At 56.1% G+C, this 19,820-nt stretch overlaps 1 protein-coding gene across 3 annotated transcripts in view; it reads right to left on the reverse strand.

Moving 5' to 3' along the window:
• Window positions 1-215: 215 nt before the first annotated feature.
• Window positions 216-19,820, reverse strand: part of TASOR2 (transcription activation suppressor family member 2) — a 39,254-nt gene continuing 19,649 nt past the window's right edge. The window contains exons 12-24 of one of the 3 annotated variants that reach the window (XM_069033954.1): window positions 18,334-18,406; window positions 17,677-17,751; window positions 13,406-14,155; window positions 12,845-13,081; window positions 10,368-11,253; window positions 8,795-9,335; window positions 4,864-8,130; window positions 4,122-4,247; window positions 3,724-3,877; window positions 2,934-3,039; window positions 1,642-1,817; window positions 1,202-1,319; window positions 216-906 (exon numbers count right to left, since the gene is read on the reverse strand). In XM_069033954.1, the coding sequence (XP_068890055.1) occupies window positions 903-906; window positions 1,202-1,319; window positions 1,642-1,817; window positions 2,934-3,039; window positions 3,724-3,877; window positions 4,122-4,247; window positions 4,864-8,130; window positions 8,795-9,335; window positions 10,368-11,253; window positions 12,845-13,081; window positions 13,406-14,155; window positions 17,677-17,751; window positions 18,334-18,406 (6,513 nt within the window). In that variant the 3' untranslated portion in view covers window positions 216-902. Of the gene's footprint in view, window positions 907-1,197; window positions 1,320-1,641; window positions 1,821-2,933; window positions 3,040-3,723; window positions 3,878-4,121; window positions 4,248-4,863; window positions 8,131-8,794; window positions 9,336-10,367; window positions 11,254-12,844; window positions 13,082-13,405; window positions 14,156-17,676; window positions 17,752-18,333; window positions 18,407-19,820 lie in introns of those variants that run through there. The other 2 variants (XM_069033946.1, XM_069033962.1) reach the window with 2 other exon arrangements.

Here is a 19,820-nt window from a genome sequence, read left to right on the forward strand (position 1 = left end):
CTGCTGGAACCTCGTTGTTCCTCTGGTTATTCCATCCTTCCTGCTGGGAAGCAGGATGGGATCCATCATCCAGGAGCTCACCATGCTCTTGCTCACTCCTTTGTTGATTCCCAACCTCTCCCCAGCTGGAAAAACCCCTGCCATCCCTTTCCCATGTTGGAAAAGGCTGGATGCTGAGCAGGATCCCCTCTCCAGAAAGCAGAGCTGGGGGAAAGTTCATTTTTTTGGAGGTTTTATTAATCAAACTCTTTACAAATTCATCCTGTACAGAACGGCCTCGCAGTCTTGGATTTAAAAAGAAACTGAAAGGACGCCCCTGCCCCGCAGAGCCGGGTTGGGAACGGGGCTCGGAGGTGGCGTTTCCATCCCGGCCCCCATAAATAAGAGCTTATTCTGTTCCTGCATCCCGGCTTCCTGCTATTTACAAGAATTCCACGTGCTGGAAGGCGCCGAGTCCCAGCAGGGAACTGGTACCAGGAGGCAGCAGGGGTGAGCTGAAATGTAGTGTGGGCCTGGGCGGGGCCTGGACAGCAACAGCCAGGTGGAAAATGGATTTCTTCTCATTCCTAGCCTTCAAGTAAACTTTGGGAAATTAAATTCCTTTTCCAAATGCTCCAATGGCAGCTGCTCTGAAGACTTGAAAACATTCCAATAATTTACCTGTACCGTTAAAAGAACCTTTCCTATGTGGGACTGGGTGGCAGGGAATGAATCCCCCGAGGATTTGCATTTCCCAGCTTTAAATAAGATTTATGTACAGAGCTAAACCCGACCTTCCCCCGCCCCCAGCAATGTCCGGGATCCACTGGGATGGACGGTGGGGATGTCCCCTGCAGGACTGGGATGCCCAAACTGGTGCCACAGGGCCTGGGGAGGAGCTGTGTCCTCGTGGCTTCGCTTTGTCACCTGCAACACAGAGACGCGGCCCAGGTCAGTGCCCGGCTCCCTCTGGGTAGTGCCAGCCTCCTGCAGAGCTTCCCCAGGGCCAGGCCTGGAGTTTTTCCCATTTTCCAGCAGTGCCAAGAGTGGCTCTCCTGGATACAGCTCAGGAGCCAGCCCTGAGTGCTGGCAGATCCCAGATCCAGGGCTTTGGGACAGTCCCTGCTCTGCTGCAGGAGCAGAGCTCCCTGCTGGCCATCCCACAGACAACCCCGGAGCTGCTCCCAGATTTTGGGATCAATCCCAAGCTTTCCCGCCTTACCAGTAGCTTCTTCTGAACGGAGCAGCCACTTTCTGCACCGTCCCGAGGAAGGTGTTGATGTCAGCCACAAGAATTCCTTTGCTTTCCAGGATTTCCCTGCTGCTGCCGCCGGGATTTTCTGCAAGGGGAGGAGCAGCAGGATCATTAATTCAAACAAATGAGGTTGTTCCTAAATGTGTGGGAAATATCCCTAAATCCCACCGTGGTTGCTCTGGTGCTTTGCCAACAAGGCCAGAACTGGAGCGTGAAGCCACCCACAGGCTCCAAAACTGCTGGAATTCAGCGACCTCCAAAAATCCGTTTGCTTTCCAGCACTCACACCTGACCCACACCTTGAACAAGCCATTCCCGCAGGAAGGGCAGGAAAACGGGGATTTCTTACCCCTCCTCCATCCCTTTCCAGGGCAATTTCACAGCGGCTGGGTGTGGGATGCCTTTACCTGTGAGATACACGGCGAACCGGGCGTGGATGTGGCGCACCTGCAGCTCCAGCAGGCACTGGATGTGCCGGGATTCGGGAGCTGCCGGGGAGTCGCAGCCGTGGAAGTGCAGCAGCTCCACCAGCTCCGCTCCCTGGCACCACTTGATCAGCAGCTGCTTCTTCTGGGCATCGCCCCTGCTGAGAGAGGGGCACGGGAAGGGCTCAGGGGCTTCATCCCTCTCCCCCCCCTTCCCAGGGAATGAGCAGGGAGGGCGGGATCTGCCCTTCCAGGTGTTTTTTCCAGTCTCATGGGTGACTTTTGCTGCTCCATATGGATCAAAAGTGACAAATTCCCCCTTGCTCCAGGCAGCTCCCAGGTTGTGGCCTGGGATTGGGTTCATTTTCATCTCAGCAGCTGCTGTGGGGCTGTTTGGGATCTGTGCTGGGAGCTGTGGATAATTCTGGGATGTTCTGTTGCTGAGCAGGGTTTGGCACAGCCAAAGCTGATCCTCACCCACCCCTCCAGGGCCTGGCCAGGACAGGTGACTGCCACTGTCCCAAGGGATATTCCAGAGCCTGGAATCATGCTTGGGATATGAAGCTGGGAGGAAAAGAAGGAAGAGGGGATGTTGGAGAGGTGATGTGGGTGTTCCCAAGTCACGATGGAACCCGGCTGTCTGGGGATGGCCTGTGACTGGGAATGGCGAATGGATTCCTTGGTTTTGTCTGCATGCCCAGCTTTTCCTTTCCCTGTTAAACTTCCTTTATCCCAGACCAGGAGTTTTCTCATTCCACCCTTCCCAGGGAGAGCCACAGATGAGCCCACGCCAGAGCAGCTCCATCTTCAATCATCCACAGTGGGAACTGGAGTGGCAATTCCCTCTCTTCATCACCAGCTCAGGGCTCCTCATTCCATCCCTAATCCCACATCCCAGATGTGATGGGACAGAAAAAGAAGCAGCAGAGGGGGCAGAGCCCCAGGAAGGTGCCCTGAGTTCCCAGGGGTGTCTCAGGAGTTGGGATGAACTGGTGGGAAGGGAGGGAAGTTTGCTTTTGGAGTTTTGGGGATGTGCAGCTCCTCCAAGGAAATCTGGGCCTTTCCAGGAGCCTGCAGCACTCCCTGAGGGCATCCCTGCCAGGGAGAGAGGGAAGGGCCTTATGGAAGCCCAGCAGGGAGCTGGGAGAGCTGCCAGAGCTCTGCCTCATCCAGGATCGCATCCAGGAAAACGTTCCAGGCCATCTGATGCTCTCCAGGTCCCAAGTCCTGCTTCTCCATCCCAAGAATCCCCAATTTCCAGGCAGAGCCATTACCTGAGATCTCCTCGGAGCTTCTTGCTCTCCTTGTGGTGCAGGAGCCACTTCCACCTCCCGCTCCTGTTCAGCTTCTCCAGCACCTTCACCACCTCCTTCAGCTGGCCTGAGGGGACACCAGAGCCAGGGATAGGTGGAGAGGGCACCTGGGGGTCTCTGGGCCAAGCCCTGCTCAAAGTTGGGCCACCTGAGGGTGTCCAGGGGAATTTTGAGTCCCTCCAACAAGGATGGAGCCTCAAACTTCACTGGGTGGGGCACTGGGATCATGTCCTGGTGTGGGTTTTTCCCTGACATCTGGAAGGACAAGGGCAGCTTGGCCCTGTCACCTCGTGGTGCAGCTCCCAGAGGAGCTGGCTCAGTTCCCTCTGCCACTTCCCATTGAGGAGCTGAAGGCCCTTTTCCATTGGACATCGGGAAGGAATTCCTGGCTGGGAGGGTGGGAGGGGCTGGAATGGAATTCCCAGAGCAGCTGTGGCTGCCCCTGGATCGCTGGTATGTCCAAGGCCAGGCTGGACACTGGGGCTTGGACACAGGAAGGTGGGAGGTGTCCCTACCCGTGGAATGGGATCATCCTTAGGGTCCCTTCCCATCCAAACCATTCCATGGTTCTCCAGGCTGAATGAACATCCTGGCAAAGCCCTCTCCTGCTCTTGGATGTTTTGGGGACTCCTGAGCTGGGCCCTCTATCCCAACGGGATCCCAACATCAGAGAGAGGGCAAGAATTCCCCACCGGAGGCAGAATCAATGGGAAGATTTGGGAATGTGTCAGCAAACGCCCCCGAGACTCACCCAGGGTCACCCTTTCCAACAGCTCCTCGTCGGACACCACGAAGCCTCCAGCCTGGAACAGCTCCTGGAATGTGTCACCCGTCACGTCCTCGGGATCGTCCACTCCGGCAAACACCACGCCAGGACAGCGCTTCAGCTGCAGCAGGCACGGCACCTGCGGGCACAGCGGCTTTGTGCCACCCCGAATCCACAGAGCCCAGCCCAGCCCATCGCACCATTCCCGTCCCCACATCCCAACCCCAACGCTGGACGGTGCCACAGGGATGGAACAATCCCTGAAATCGGGTGGCTGGACAAGAGAAGCCCAACCTCACTGCTTTGAGCTGGGCTGTTCCGATGTTTTTAATGGATGCTGGGATTAAAGAACAGAGAGCAGGACAAGGGGGACGGAGGCTCACGCTGTGGATGTGGGAGGAGATGTCCTCGTTCCTGACGATGACCAGCAGCCGCTCGCTGTCCCGGCCTGCGGCCCCGCAGAAGTTCAGGGGTTCTGTCCTCACAAAGCCCTCATCCTTCAGCAAGGCCTGGAACAGAAACCAGAGGAGGTCTGGATTGGGAATATTCTCCTGGGAACAAGGGGAGAGGAAGGAGAATGGGCTGCCCAGGGCAGGGGTGGGGTCCCCATTCCCGGAGGGATTCAGAAGCCACATGGGTGGGGCACTGGGGGACATGGGCAGTGCTGGCCTCGGCAGTGCTGGGAATGGTTGGACTTCACACTAAACCAGAGTTGTTTTAGATGGGATCTTGGGAAGGAATTCCTGGCTGGGAGGGTGGGGAGGGGCTGGGCTGGAATTCCCAGAGCAGCTGTGGCTGCCCCTGGATCCCTGGCAGTGTCCAAGGCCATGTGGAGCAGCCTGGGATAGGGAAGGTGTCCCTGCCCATGGGGTTGGAATTGGATAATCCTCAGGATCCCTTCCCACCCAAACCATTCCATGATTCCGTGACGACCCAATCCCAAGGCTCCTGTCCAACCTCAGTGCCTGACTCCAATTCCTGGTGCTGGGAGCCGAGGTGGCTCCTGGGCTAAGGGAACCAAACCATCCCTGCCAGGCTGCCCAAGCTTCCCTCTTCCTGCCACCCTCAGCTCTACCCTGGAGCTGCCCACCCCAATCCACCCCAATCCAGGGAGGGCTCCCCTACCTTCACCCTGTCGAAGAACGGCTCCTGTCCCGTCTCCAGCAGGTAGAACATTCCGGGCTGTCCGTCGGCCACGCGGCGCAGGTGGGCGCGCAGGGCCCCGCGCAGCTCCGCGATCACCGCCCCGAACGCCACCGTCCTGCTGGGCCGGCCCGGCCCGACCCGCGCATTCCCGGCCTCTCCCTGCGCCGGGCCCTCGCTCCTGGCCTCGGCCCTGCTCAGCACCACCCTCTGGAACTCGGAATACTCGCCCAGGATGACGGCGACGTCCCCCCGCGAGTCCGGCAGGGCGCGGTCGTACCGGAGCTTCCCGAGGTGCAAGGGAGCCCTGCGATCCCGGCTCCGGGCCCGGGATCTGGCTCTCCTAGTATCCCGGTTGTCCCTATGCTGGTGGGAGTGGAGCCCGCCCAGCCACGCATCCGAGGGTGGAATTGTCACTTGCAAGGGGCTCCTGCTGCGTGGGGACAGCGGGATGGGGGCACAGAAGTCTTTTGGGAAGATGCTTTTGGAGGTAGAAAAGGGAGGTTTGCCATTCCTTAGGATTTGTTTTAGCTTATAATGGAAGCGGAGACATTCCATGTCCAAAGTGTTCTGGGTGATTTCCTCAAAGCCCCTCCAGGTCCCCATCAGGGACCGGAGCAGAGGAGATTCCCGGGCACGGCGGCTGCGCCTCTTTGGAAGCTGGAAATTTTCCATCCTCTCCTGGCACTGCCGGGTGACCACAAAGCTCCCGTAATCCCTGGGGATCCCCCGATCCCAGTCCTCTCCGTGCTCCTCCATGTGCACGGAGCTCCTGGGGGAGTTGTCCCAGCTAGTCCTTGTTCCTGCAGCATCCGAGGAGCTCATGATGCAGGAATTCCTGGTTGGAAGGGGGGAGCATGAATTCCCCTCAAAATATTCCTGCTCTGAGTCGCCAAAGGAATTCTCCAATGGATCTTCAAAGGCCAAGCCCTCGTGTCCATCCTGGCATGGGAGCTGCTCTTCCCTTGGGGGCTCATCCAAAATATCCTCGGCATCGCTGAGCTCCGGGCTTTCTCCGGAGGGATCCCTGTGCTCGTCCAACGGTGACACCGGGATGGGAGAATCAGGGATTTCTCCCTCTCCCACCTCGGAGCCGGTGCAGTCGGGATCAGGGAATGCCTCAGATCCCTTGGGGCTGTGTTCACACCCAGCCCAGGGCTCGCACAGGGGACACTCCCGGGCTGGGAAGGGAGCAGGACTGGGAATGCTGCCTCCTTCCAGATCCTCGGGTGGGATGGGCTCCTCCCCGGGGCTCCCTCCAGCATCCCCTGCCTGGCTCCCGGCGCTGCCGCAGCTCCCGGACCACCGGGCACTGTCCGGAGAAGGAGGGAGCATCCCAGGGAGCGCCTCAGGGAGGGGAGAGCCCGGCTCAGAACCCTCGGGATCGTCCCATGGATCGCATGGAGAAGGAGGAGCAGATCCCGGCTCGGCTGGCACAAACTCATCCGTGGGGGAGTGTGGAGCTCTCATCTCCTCCTGGGAACAGCTGGGATTTAAGGAGCCATCCAGGCTCCAGGCAGCCACGCTCACCTGGGCAGCTCCTCCTTCCCAGTATGGCTTCCAGAGGCGGCACAGGACCGACTCCCGCCGGCTCGGCACCGCGGGAATGGGGGGATTTGAGCCTCCAGGGTGAGGGGGAGAAGCAGGAGCTGGGTCTCCGTGGATATTTGGGAAGTTCTGCTGCTGCCTGGGCAGCTCCTTGATGGCTGAGATCCCCTCCCGGATGGAGGAGGAGGGGGGCTCTGATTCCAGGAGGTGACGGTGGAGAGGGATGCCCGGCTCCTGTGGAGTGTCAGCCACCATTTCCATGCTCATTGTGTCATTTCCAGGGGAATTCTCTGCCTCAGGGAACTCATCCTCCCTCTCCTCAACTCTGGAATCATCTCCTATGTCTGCATAGTCCAAGGGGGAGTCCCGGCCATCTCCTGCTTCCATGGGATCATCCAGCTCCTCTGTGCCGCTGGCAGCGGCGCTTCCATGCTGTTCTTCCACCAGAATCCTGCTCCCTCCTTGGTTTGATTCCTCAGTGTCCAGGGAATCCAGCTCAGGATCAGCATCATCCCCACACGCCTGGGAACAGCAGCTGCTCCTTCCCAGCTCGCTCTGGGACGGCGACTGGAGGCTCTCCATGGGTGGATCCTCTGGAGCAGCCCACGGATCAACGGATCCATTGGGAGAGGTCAGGCAGACGGAGCTGGAGTCGGGGGACAGGGTAATTCCCTGGCTGCGGGGGGACTCCAGGCTGGCCGTGCTCCTGGCAGGCTCCCACCTTTCTGCAGAGGGCGCATGATCCCAGTTTTTCTGCTCCGAGCCATTCTCGAGCTCGTCTCCAGCAGCTCCCGGGTTTCCCGTAACGCTGTCGGGCTGCGCCTCGTGGCCAGGGCTGGGATCAGGTGGGGACAGCGGCTCCCCGCTGTCACTGTGGGGTGACCCCACCTCGGCCGGGCTGGCCACACCAAGCCCATCTATCTCCGAATCCGCGCTGCCCGGAGCATCCCAGGGATCCGGGAGCTCATCCCGGCTTGGTGACATCTCCTCGGGAAACCCTTCGGGGTCGGTCCCGGCCCCATCTGACAGTGCTGGTGTGGATCTGTCAGGGCAGGGGGATGCCAGGGAGGTGGGGCTGGGCACGGGGTCCTCTTCAGGAACACCAAACTCCTCTGGAGATGCCGAATTCCCTGGATTCTGCTCGCTGTGCTCACATTCCATCTCGGCATCGCTGCTCTCGGACAACATCAAATCCACAGGTCCCAGGAAGGAGCTTTCATCCTCAAACTCCTCCTTCTCCTCCTTTCCCTCCTCCACCACCTCTCCCTCCTCCACCTCTCTCTCCTCTTTTCCCAAATGCTCCGAGGGCTCCTGGGATTCCTCCCCTTCCTCAGTGGCTCCCCCAGGCTCTGCACTCATGGGATTTGCTTCCAAGGGCACGGAATCACAGGGAAGCTGTGGATCAGCGCTGGCAGCCCAGCTGCCATCCTCAACTTCCAGAGGGTATCCAGGGTCTCCCATTCCCTCCCCATCCTCAGGAGGGCCAGGGCCACTCCCTGAGCCTGCTTCCCACTGGTTTTCCTGCTGCTCCCCATTTTCCTGCAGCACACAGAGGGGGTCTGTCCATGGAGTTGAGCTGGAATTCGGCGTTTGGCTGCCGGGGTTGGAAAACTCAGCTGGGGATTTGCTGGAACAGCCAAGCTCCTGGGAAGGGCTGGGGGTGATCCTGGAATCCAGCAGGTTCTCCTTGACCGGCTCCTCCTGGAACAACACAATCCAGAGGTTAATCCTCATGGGAAAACGCAGGAGACGAGACACCCGTGCAGGAAAAAAAACCTGGAATTTTTCCCTTCATGCAGTTCCAGCCCGATGGAAGCCGCTCCTTTGTTCAGGAGTGGAAATTTTAAAGGAATTCTTTTAATTCAAGAATTCAGGCTTGGAGAAATGTCAGCAGAGCCCCACGTTTTATGTTCACCCCAAAAACCTCCACTCCTGACCATGTGCAGACTGGAGAACGTGGAAAAATTAATTTAAAAACACAATCCAGAATGGAATTTTCATGGATTTCACCAGAGGGATTAGGGAAATGATGCAAAGCATGGCACTGCCGCCTGCGTGGGGGAAAAACTTCCAAGGCAACAAATTGCAGATTTCCAAATGCACATGGGAATGGCTGTGCCTCTCCTGGATCTGGAATTCTGCTCTGGGATGCTGGGAGCTCCCCGATCCCTCCGTTGAGGACTCAGCCCTCCCACAAACCCGGAGTTTAAACCAGAAACGGACACTTTAACTGCTTCAGTTTGCGATTCCTCCCCCTCAGAGAGCGTCCCCGCTTCCCTGGACACCCCCCAGGGACATCTGCTCCATTCCTCTTGGAAAATCCTGCTCTTCCCAGAGCCTCAGAGTCCCCCCAGCCCGAACTCACCGCGCTGACGCTCGAGACGTCGCGCGCGTCCTCCTCAGGAACGACCTCCGGCTCCCCGCGTCCCACATCCCGGCTTTCCCCGGCATCATCCCGGAGGGAAAGGCTCTCGGGACAGCTGGTGGAGGAAGGCTCCTCCTCCTCCCCGCAGGGCAGCTCCCCTGAGGAGGAGGACACCGTGCTATCCACGGCACCGGGAATTCCATCCGCGTCCGTCTGGGAATCCGCGGGGCTTTTCTCCGGCTGGGGAAGGCCCTGGCAAGAAGGAGTGCTGGGATCCAGGGAGCTGCTGGGAGTCTGGTCAGGATCGGAGCCGGAGTCTGCGGGACACGTCTCGAAGGCGAAGCAATCCTGGCTGTCGTCGCTGAGCTCCAGGAAACCTCCGGAGCTGCTGATGGAGACGAATTTGGTGGGATTGCAGTGCTCCACCACCTTCCGGGAGCTGCTCAGGAGCTTGCTGGGCTTCCTGTAGAACAGAGCCACCCACATGTGCAGGATCAGCTTCATCCCTTCCACGTCGTCGGGAAGATCGGGATCCCAGGGCCTGGGAAGGGAAGGAAAAACAGCCTGAACCATCTCCATCCTCCCCACCTCGGCTGCAGGGAATTCGTGCCTGGAATTCACGCCTGGAATTCATCCCTGGCTCCCTGCAGGGCGCAGCCCCAAGGAAGGAGGGCACAGATTGCTGCTTGATGCAGATTCCAGCTTTTTTTTTTTTTTTGGAAAAAAGGGAGAAAAAGAGGAACTCCAAGCTCCAAAGGAGAAATGGAGTACTTGGGGTCCTGGCTTTAGGTACCGATTCCAGCTGCAGAGCCGTGGGAATTGCAGAATCATGGAATGGGTTAGGTGGGAAGAGACCTTAAAGCCCATCCTGTGTCCAGGGACACCTCCCACTATTCCAGGCTGCTCCAAGCCCCAATGTCCAGCCTGGCCTTGGACACTTCCAGGGATCCAGGGGCAGCCACAGCTGCTCTGGGAATTCCATTCCAGCCCCTCCCCACCCTCCCAGCCAGCAATTCCCAATTCCCAATCTCCCATCCAGCCCTGCCCTCTGGCACTGGGAAGCCATTCCCTGTGTCCTGGCCCTCCAGCCCTTGGCCCCAGTCCCTCTGCAGCTCTCCTGGAGCCCCTTTAGGCCCTGCAAGGGGCTCGCAGCTCTCCCTGGATCCTTCCCTTCTCCAGGGGAACATTCCCAGCTCTCCCAGCCTGGCTCCAGCCCTGGGAGCAATTCCATGGATTCCTCTGGAGACTCTCCAGCAGCTCCATATCCTGATACTGGGATCCCAGAGCTGGATTCCATGTGGGATCACCTGAGTAGAGCAGAGGGCCAGAATTCCCGCTTTTCCTGCTGCCCACACCGCGGGATCAGCCCAGGACAGGTCCAGCACACATGGTTCAGCCACACCCACTTTGTCCCACCCCAGCACCACCCTCCCAAATCCCTCCTTTTTTCCAGGAAAAACACAGCAGCTGTACCTTGGCAAGCACGGACAAAATTGATTCTTATGGAAAACAAAGGGATAAAACCAAGGCAAGCCCCTTCCCAAATCCCTCCAGCCATTCCAGGCTGACTTACCCATGCAGGGCACGGATGACAGTTTTCTCCAGGGAATCGTTGGTGTACCTGCTGTCCAAGTGGAAGAGATACTCCTCTTCCCAACGGCACGTCACCCTCATGGAATCCCCACAGATGTTCACCGTGTGGCTCTTGGAAAAATCCTCCTTTTTCCTGGGAGAGCTCCTGCTCCTGCTGGGCTCCAAGGCGCTGCTCTGCTGGTGCCGGAATGGCAGCACCTTCCCGACCAAAGGAGCTGCTGGAGCATTCCTGGGGCCGTTTTTGGAGGGAGCTGGCCCAGCGCTGGGATTCCCTTTGGGATTGGGGTGTTTCTTGGGATGCTCAGGCATGGGGGAGGCGTAGGAGTGCTCGGCTGAGATGATGGAGTGCTGGTTCACCTCGGCAGCTTCCGGAGCTTCCCGGGGAGGCAACGCCTGGAGCTTGGCTGGCATGTGATTCACGCTGGTCCTACTGAAAATTCCAGAGGTTTTCTCCTTGGGAAGAGAGGCTGGATGGTTGGGATGTGTTTTTTCAGGAAGTGGCTCGTTCATGGACACTTTGCTGGTCGAGGTGGCTTTTCTCCCGTGCTTTTCTGGCCTGTGGTATTTGTGGTCGGAAGCCGTGCGCGGGGATTTGGGCTTGGAAAGGCTCTGCTGCTCCGTGGAATCACTGGGAAGGCTGCAGGACACCAGGATGATCCCACAATCCTTGGGAATAAAGGGAGGGATACAAGAGCCCAGGGCCAGGTCAGCCAGCAGGTTCAAGGCGTGGGATTCGCAGTTGTCCCCTTGTGGAGCAAAGGCAACGCTGGGAATTCCAGCGGGATAAACCTCATTCCCATGGCACTCTGCTTCGTGGGATTGGGAAGAGGCTTCGCTCAGGGGGTGGGAGAGAGGCTCGTTCTGCTCTGAGGGAGGAAAAACCAGTGGGAAAAGTTAATTAGAAAGTGAAAAAATAAATGAAGGGTGCACAGTTCTGCACCAAGGAGGGGCTCCGGGCAGGTTCTCCGGGGAAAAAAAAAGTCTTTCCCAGAGGGATTTTCCACACTTTTCAAAAAGATCTCCATGGTCGTGGCTACCAGGAAATGATCCAGAGTTGGGAATTATTCAGGAAGGTTTTTTTCTCAGGAATAAAAGGCACAGGGATGCAGTGGGAGCAAAATCCCCCCTTAAACACAACCTGAGGAGTTTTTAATTTTCCTTGATCCTTTTTATTCTGCTTTGATTTTTATTGAAGTTTGAGCATTTGGGATTTTCATGGATGAGTTTGGGGTTATCCTTGCAATAACTGAGGTACAAAAAGCCCCCAGAAAACCCTAAAAACAGAGAGAAAACCCCCAAAACAGGGAGAAAACCCCCAAAACAGGGAGAAAACCCCCAAAACAGGGAGAAAAACCCCTAAAATAGGGAGAAAACCCCTAAAAACAGAGAAAACCATAAAACAGGGAGAAAACCCCCAAAACAGATTAAAACCCCTAAAATAGGGAGAAAACCCCTAAAAACAGAGAGAAAACCTCTAAAACAGAGAGAAAACCCCCAAAACAGAGATGAAATCCCTAAAACAGAGAGAAAACCCCCAAAACAGGGAGAAACCCCCCCTAAAAACAGAGAGAAAATACCTAAAAACAGAGAGAAACCCCTAAAAACAGAGAAAAAAAACCCCAAAACAGGGATAAAATCCCCAAAACAGAGAGAAACCCCCAAAACAGAGAGGAAAACCCCCAAAACAGAGAGAAAACCCCCAAAAACAGAGAAAAAAAACCCCCAAAACAGTGAGAAAACACCAAAAACAGAGAGAAAACCCCCAAAACAGAGATAAACCCCAAAACAGAGAGAAAACCCCCAAAACAGCGATGAAACCCCCCTAATCTTCGAAGAGCACTCCCAGGAACTTGGGAGCTCCCAAAGGCAGCTGGAACATTAAAAAATAATCCCGAAAAATTCCATTTTTGGTGTTCAAAATGCCCCTGCTCATGGCTCCAGACCCACGGCCATAAAGCCGGGATGAAGCCACAGAAAACCAGTCCCAAAATCCCCCTCCCAGTACAAACTCCTGGAATCCCAGCTGGGCTCCAGGACTTTTAATTTCCTTGGGAAGCACAGAGTGAGACGCAGAAACTGGGGGTTTCTTACAGCCAAAAGCTCTTTTTTTGGGGATTTTTTTGGGAATTTGGCAGGAGCCATCCCACGGGAGCGATCGGCTGGATCCACTCTGGGAATTCCAAGGGCGGTGTTTGATCATGGAATGCTCAAATCCCAAGGGCAGGGACACCTCCCACTATCCCAGGTTGCTCCAAGCCCTGGCCTCCGACACTTCCAAGGATCCAGAGGCAGCTTCTCTGGGAATTCTACTCCAGAATTCCTTCCCAATATTTGACATTTTCCCTGTTCCAATCCAAAGCCATTTCCCCTCTCCTCTTATCTCTGCTGTTATCTGGTTGTGCCATCGGATGGCTCAGCTTTCCAAGGAATTTTTTCCCAAGGGAACAGCTCTCTTACCCCTCTCTGCCAGCTCGTTGCCTGCAGGTTTTGATGCTCTGTTTTCCAAACTTTTCGGCGTTTTGCTTTTCCCTGGCTTTGCGCCGTTCTCCGGAACCGGAACCTTCCCCGTGTCCGGGTTTTCCAGAGTTTTTGGCCTCTTTGCTTCCACGCCAGGAGCATCAGGAGCTGAGGATTCCTTCTCAGCAAGGTCACACTGGGGTTTGTGGATGATTTCTGCAGCTAGCACCTCCGCACCTGGGACAGGGAAAAACAGGGGGATTTCTTTTTATTTGGGAATTGAAAAGGAATCGGGAAGAGGGAGGTGGTTTTTAGGATTTCCTTCTCGTTATCCTGATTGAACTGGGAATAAATCCATTACCTCACCAGGAAGCAAAGGAAGGGAACAGCATGAAGCCACTGCACCCAGCTTCAGGCACGTTCCCTGGGATAAATCCCAGGAGAAGAACCTGGAGATTTATTTGGATGCAGGATGTGCCCCAGGCACTTGGAAAGGCGAGGGGACGCTTCCTAATGAACCCTTGAGCAGGAGGAACTCAATCCCATTTTTCCAGCACTCACCCCTTTTCCTCCCATGTGGAAACTGCAAATTGGCCAATTTCAGCATGGGCTCGTTGGGATTGGATCCTGATTTTTTGGGAAAAGACAAAGCCGTGTTAATTTTTTTCTTGGCTGCTTCCCTGTTCCTGCTGTCATCTTCCACGGGATGTGCCTTGAGGGGTGACAGATTCTTCCCAAGGATCCGGCTGGATTTCCTCCTGTTCTGCTGGCCCCAGAGCTTGCTGGGAGAGCCGACATTTTTTGGGAATCCCTCCCCACCCTGCTCCAGCTCCAGAGCGGGGTTTGGAGCCTCGCTCTCGTCTCTCCCGTTGGGAGGAGCGGGATCCGGTGAGGGCACGGCTGAGGAGGAATTCCCAGGATTGGCTCCCGGATTGCTGCCGGCACCACTCAGACATTCCAAGGCCGCCGACATTCCCAAGGTGAAGCTGCTGGGATCGGAGAGGTAACGCTGCAGCTGGGCCAGGGATCGCTCCGAGAGTTTCTGGGAAGGATGAGCAGCTTCATCCTCGGCTGGAGAGAGCACAGAAGGAACGGGAACGTCGCTGTTCTGGCCGGGGCTGGGCTGAGAGTTTTCCTGGAGCTTTGCATATTCCCGGAGCTGCTCCTTGATCCAGGTGCTGGTGCTGCCTGAGGAATTCCAGGAGGAACTGGCGGCTTTCTGTAAGGCATAGCGAAGGCCAGGCAAAACCGAGGTGATTTTTAAGGAGATGTCGCTCCTGTCCCTGCTTTCCTTTGCATCCTGCTTTTCCACTGGGAAACGAAAAGAAAAATCATTTAAATCCCACTAGAAAGGGTTGAATTCCCTAAATCACCTCCCTGTTCCACACAAGGAGAGCACGGAAGTGAAAAGCTCCAAGAATCAGCTTGGCCCCAAGGAAGATGTTCCTGGGTTGATGCCAAAGGGAACAAAGAATTCCATGTGGGAGTCACAGAAGTGACTCTGAAATGAAATGAAACACTGGAGTTGTACCAAGCAGCCCCATCCTGCAGGAAATTCCAGGTCCAAGATCCTTCACTGCAGCAATTTCCACTAAATCCAACATTTAGGACAGTCTGGAAAGAGACAGGATTTGTCATTGTTTTACTTTAAACCTGGGGGTTGTCCAGGCAGGGACACACCATTCCCAGATTCCTTGTGTTTTGTCCCCGTCTGGATGGAAATTCCAGCAGCTCCATCTCCACCTGCTGCCAGCATGGGATGCACTTGGTGATCCCGAAGTTTGGGAGTTCCTGGCTCCTGCTCCCTCCCTGTGTCCATCCAGCTGGATGGTGACCCTGTCTCCATGTCCTTGGTGATCCCAAAGGTTGGGAGTTCCTGGCTCCTGCTCCCTCCCAGTGTCCATCCAGCTGGATGGTGATCCTGCCTCCAATTCCTTGGTGATCCCAAAGTTTGCAACTTCCTGGCTCCTCCCAGTGTCCATCCAGCTGGATGGTGACCCTGTCTCCATGTCCTTGGTGATCCCAAAGGTTGGAATTTTACAGCCTGTTGTCCCAGACTCCCACCCAGAGCTCCCAAACCTGCTCCAGATGGATCCCACCAAACATCCCAACCTCTCCAGAGGGATCCACACCACCAGGTCCCAGCCCTGAGGGTGCCACCCTTGCAGGTGGCACCATGGGATCTGGCTCTGCCTGGCACGGCCATGTCCCAGAAATCCCTTCCCACCAGGTAAGCTCACCCAGCTCCTTTCCCACACAAACCAGGCTCATCCAGCTTTTCCCTCTGCAATCCAAGGGTTTGGAGTCAGCGCCCTGCACCCACAGGCTTGGCCCAGCTGAGTGTTATGATCCGATTCCAAGGTTTCTTTTGGCCACAGGACAATTCCAGAGCCCTTCTCTGCCACCTCGCTTCCCAGCAAAAGGCAGAGGAATTCCTTGTCCCCTCCCAGCTGCGGGATTTTCCTCACCCTGCTGGTCCTGCTTCCCAGCAAGCCCGAGAGAACCTGGGAGCCAATTCCCAGTTTCCTGCCTGGCTGGGAATGGTTGCCCAGGGAATGGCTGCCCACATTCCTTCTTGGTGCTGTCTGGACAGGAAGGAACAGATCCAGGGCTTGTTGGGAAAGGGGAAATATGGGAATGGGCAATATTATTCATCCTTTGAGCCTGCCGGGAGCGATGCCCACGTGTTCCTCACCTCCCCTGCAGCCACGGCACGGCTGATCCTCCCTTCCCATCCCAAATCCCTGCATGGGAGATTCCTTTCTCCATGGAAAGGAGAAGCCTTTGGTTTGTAATCCCAGGGAAAGAGGTGTGGGAGGCAGGAGAGGGTCAGGACTGGCTGGGTGACGCCGTGTGGGCGGAACGGGACAGCACGTGTGGGAAAATCCTGCTGCTCCAGAGGGAAAACATCCATCAATGTTTGGATCCCAGGGAATAACCAGGAATGCTCACTCAGGCTTATCCCTCTCTCCCCACCTTTGTTCTGCTGCTCCAAACCTTCCCATCCCTCTGGGATGCACCTTGTGCCTGGTGCCCTCTCCGGTCTCCATCAGCTTCTCCCACAATATCCCGCTAAAAAATCAGGATCTCCCTGTTCTCTTCTCTCCCAGCTCCCAGGATTTCAGGAATAAATCCCTCTGCTCCTCCAGGCATCACAGCAGCAACCTGATTCCAGGATTGACCTGGCACTTGGAATCTTCTGCCCAAACGTCCCTGACACCGTCTCCGCTCTCTGGCAACAGGGACAGGATCCATGGGAACGCTGGAGCTGTGCCAGGGGGGTTTAGGTTGGATATCAGGGAAGTTCTTACCCCAGAGGGTGCTGGGCACTGAACAGGATCCCCAGGGAATGTGCACATTCCCAAAACTCCAGGAGTGTTTGGACACGCTCAGGGACGGGGTGGGATTTTTGGGGTGTCTGTGCAGGGCCTGGAGCTGGATTTGATCCTTCCAGCTGAGGATATTCTGGAAAGAAACCAGGAAAGATCCCCCAGCAGCACACCCTGGAATTCTAGGTGACTGAATTCAGGCACCAAATCCTGCACTGCCAGGTCACCAGCACACCTTCACCTGAATTCCAAGCCCAAATCCTGAAGGAAAAGGTTTACAGCTGGAATTTAACCGCCCCAAAAAAAGACAAAGCAACCTTTGTGCTCGGATGTGCTGCCGGTTTTCCCGGCTGGAAAGGGAAGCTTTTCCCAGGGAAGGCAGCTGGGTGTGTCCTGGGCGCTGCCATGGGCAGTGCCAGCCTCTCTGCTGCCGTGGGAGGACTGGAACACTGGGGTGTTCTGGCAGGAGCACTCTTGGCTCATCCTTGGGATGATCCCACAAAAACCCAGCTGGAAGTTTCTCCTTATTTTTTCTCTTATTTCATAAAATCATGGAATAGTTCAGGCTGGAAAAGGACCTCAAAGCCCATCCAGTTGCAACTCCTTGGGCAGGGACACCTTCCACTGTCCCAGGCTGCTCCAAGCTCCATCCAACCCAGCCTTGGACACTTCCAGGGATCCAGGGGCAGCCACAGCTTCTCTGGGAATTCCATTCCAGCCCCTCCCCACCCTCCCAGCCAGGAATTCCTTCCCAATATCCCACCTAAGCCTGCTCCCTGTCACTCTGAAGCCATTCCCTGTCTCCTGTCACTCCACCCCCTCGTAAAAAGCCTCTCTCCACATTTTTTTCCGTTCCGTGTGTTTGTCCTGCAGGAAGAGCAGCACATTTGGGAATGCTGGGATTCCCTTCCCAGCTCCCAGAGCTCTGGCTCACCCTGAGGGCAGCAAAGCTCTGCCCAGCCCCACTCCCTCCCTCCCCTCACACGGCCCAGAGCAGCCGCCACAGCTCCACATCCGCAACTTGTGCATCCCACAGAGAACTCCAAACCCTTTTTCAGGAGCAGAGCCCTTTCCCCACCTCTTCCCAGCTCTCCTCACCTTCCCCAGGCCGTGACCTCTCGCTCGTTATCTCGGCAGAGAACAATTCCCTGATTTTTTCCCCCTCTTTGGAGCCGTGTCCAGCAAAGTGCCACGTGTCTGTCGGGATGGGAGCCAGGCTGGGCAGGATCCCGGCTCCCGGAGCTCACCCAGACAGCTCCAGCAGCTGCTGGAAAGGGCTTGGGAAGTGATTTTTGGTCACTCCCATCACGTGCAGGGAGCCAGCAAAGCGCAGAGCCGGGTTTAAATCAGCTCAAAAGGCAACAGAAACGGAGATTTCCTCTCCTCTTTCATCACTCTGGGCTGGCTCCGAGCAGGAAAAGCCGGGTTTTGAGAGAGATTTGACCTTTCAGCGAGGATTTCACCCCAAAACGGAATCTGAGGGCAGCAGAGGGAAGCTCCTACCTGTGGGGCCCAGGGCCCGCGGCGAGGTGAACAGGAACAGGGCCAGGAGGCTGACAGGCTCCTTGGGCTCCAGCCCTGCAAAGGAACCCAGGCTTGGTTTAAGAAGCCAGGCTTAGTTTAAGAAACCAGGTTTAGTTAAAAAGAACAGGTCTTGGTAAAGAAAGCAGGTTTAGTTTAAGGAACCAGGTTTAGTTTTAGAAACCAGGTTTAGCTTAAGAAACCGGGATTTGGTTAAGAAACCAGGTTTAGTTCAAGAAGCCAGGTTTAGCTTAAGGAACCAGGTTTAGTTTAAGGAATCAGGTGTAGTTTAAGAAACCAGGTTCAGTTTAAGGAATCCAGTTTTATTTAAGACACCAGGTTCAGTTTAAGGAACCAGGTTCAGTTTAAGGAACCCAGTTTTATTTAAGACACCAGGTTCAGTTTAAGGAACCAGGTTCAGTTTAAGGAACCCAGTTTTATTTAAGACACCAGGTTCAGTTTAAGGAACCACGTTTAATTTAAGGAACCAGGTTTAGTTTAAGGAACCACGTTTAAGGAACTAGCTTTAGTTTAAGGAACCAACTTTAGGTTAAGGAGCCAGCCTTAGCTCCAGTGCCCCGTGCCAAACCCAGCAGGAGCTAAAGCCCAGCCCAGCCCAGCCCAGCCCAGCCCCGTTACCGTGGTCCCGTGCCAAGGCTGAGGCCGTGAGCAGGATGAGCACCCCCTGCTCCCGCAGGTACTTGATGATGGCCTGCAACAAACACAGAGGTCAGAGCTCCGCTCCTGCCTGGCACGGCTGGCACCGAGCCGGGCACGGGGAGCTGGGCCACCCCCCGGGAGCTGGGCCACCACCAGCTCCTTCCACAGGGAGCGGGACACGGCTCCTCCTGTCCCGCCCGGGATTTGGGATCAGGAGCATTCACGGCTCCTCCCATCCCACTCAGGATTTGGGATCAGGAGCTTTCACAGCTCCTCCCATCCCACTCAGGATTTGGGATCAGGAGCGTTCACGGCTCCTCCCATCCCACCCGGGATTTGGGATCAGGAGCTTTCACAGCTCCTCCCATCCCACTCAGGATTTGGGATCAGGAGCTTTCACAGCTCCTCCCATCCCACCCGGGATTTGGGATCAGGAGCGTTCACAGCTCCTCCCATCCCACTCAGGATCTGGGATCAGGAGCGTTCACGGCTCCTCCCATCCCACTCAGGATCTGGGATCAGGAGCGTTCACGGCTCCTCCCATCCCACTCAGGATTTGGGATCAGGAGCGTTCACGGCTCCTCCCATCCCACTCAGGATTTGGGATCAGGAGCTTTCACAACTCCTCCCATCCCACTCAGGATTTGGGATCAAGAGCTTTCACAGCTCCTCCCATCCCACTCAGGATTTGGGATCAGGAGCTTTCACAGCTCCTCCCATCCCACTCAGGATTTGGGATCAGGAGCGTTCACGGCTCCTCCCATCCCACTCAGGATTTGGGATCAGGAGCGTTCACGGCTCCTCCCATCCCACTCAGGATTTGGGATCAAGAGCTTTCACAGCTCCTCCCATCCCACTCAGGATTTGGGATCAGGAGCTTTCACAGCTCCTCCCATCCCACTCAGGATTTGGGATCAGGAGCGTTCACGGCTCCTCCCATCCCACCCGGGATTTGGGATCAGGAGCTTTCACAGCTCCTCCCATCCCACTCAGGATTTGGGATCAGGAGCTTTCACAGCTCCTCCCATCCCACTCAGGATTTGGGATCAGGAGCTTTCACAGCTCCTCCCATCCCACTCAGGATTTGGGATCAGGAGCGTTCACGGCTCCTCCCATCCCGCCGGGATTTGGGATCAGGAGCGTTCACGGCTCCTCCCATCCCACTCAGGATTTGGGATCAGGAGCATTCACGGCTCCTCCCATCCAACTCGGGATTTGGGATCTGGAGCATTCCTTTCCAGGCCTCAAATTCCTCCCAGCTGTTCCTTAAAATAAAACTAAGCTTAGTCAAGCTGGCTGTAATTAACAAAGGTTCATAATCCAGCCCTGGCCGGAATTGCAGCCCAATGGGAAGTTATTCCCAGCAGCTGGAAAACACAACATTCCAGCCACAGCCTGGCTGAAGCTCAGCTGGATTTTGGCAGCATCGACATCAATGAATTTGTGGGAAAAAAAATGGGCTGAGT

This window comes from Aphelocoma coerulescens, chromosome 1A (genome assembly GCF_041296385.1).
Source record: "Aphelocoma coerulescens isolate FSJ_1873_10779 chromosome 1A, UR_Acoe_1.0, whole genome shotgun sequence".
In the NCBI taxonomy this organism is placed as follows: Eukaryota; Metazoa; Chordata; class Aves; order Passeriformes; family Corvidae; genus Aphelocoma; species Aphelocoma coerulescens.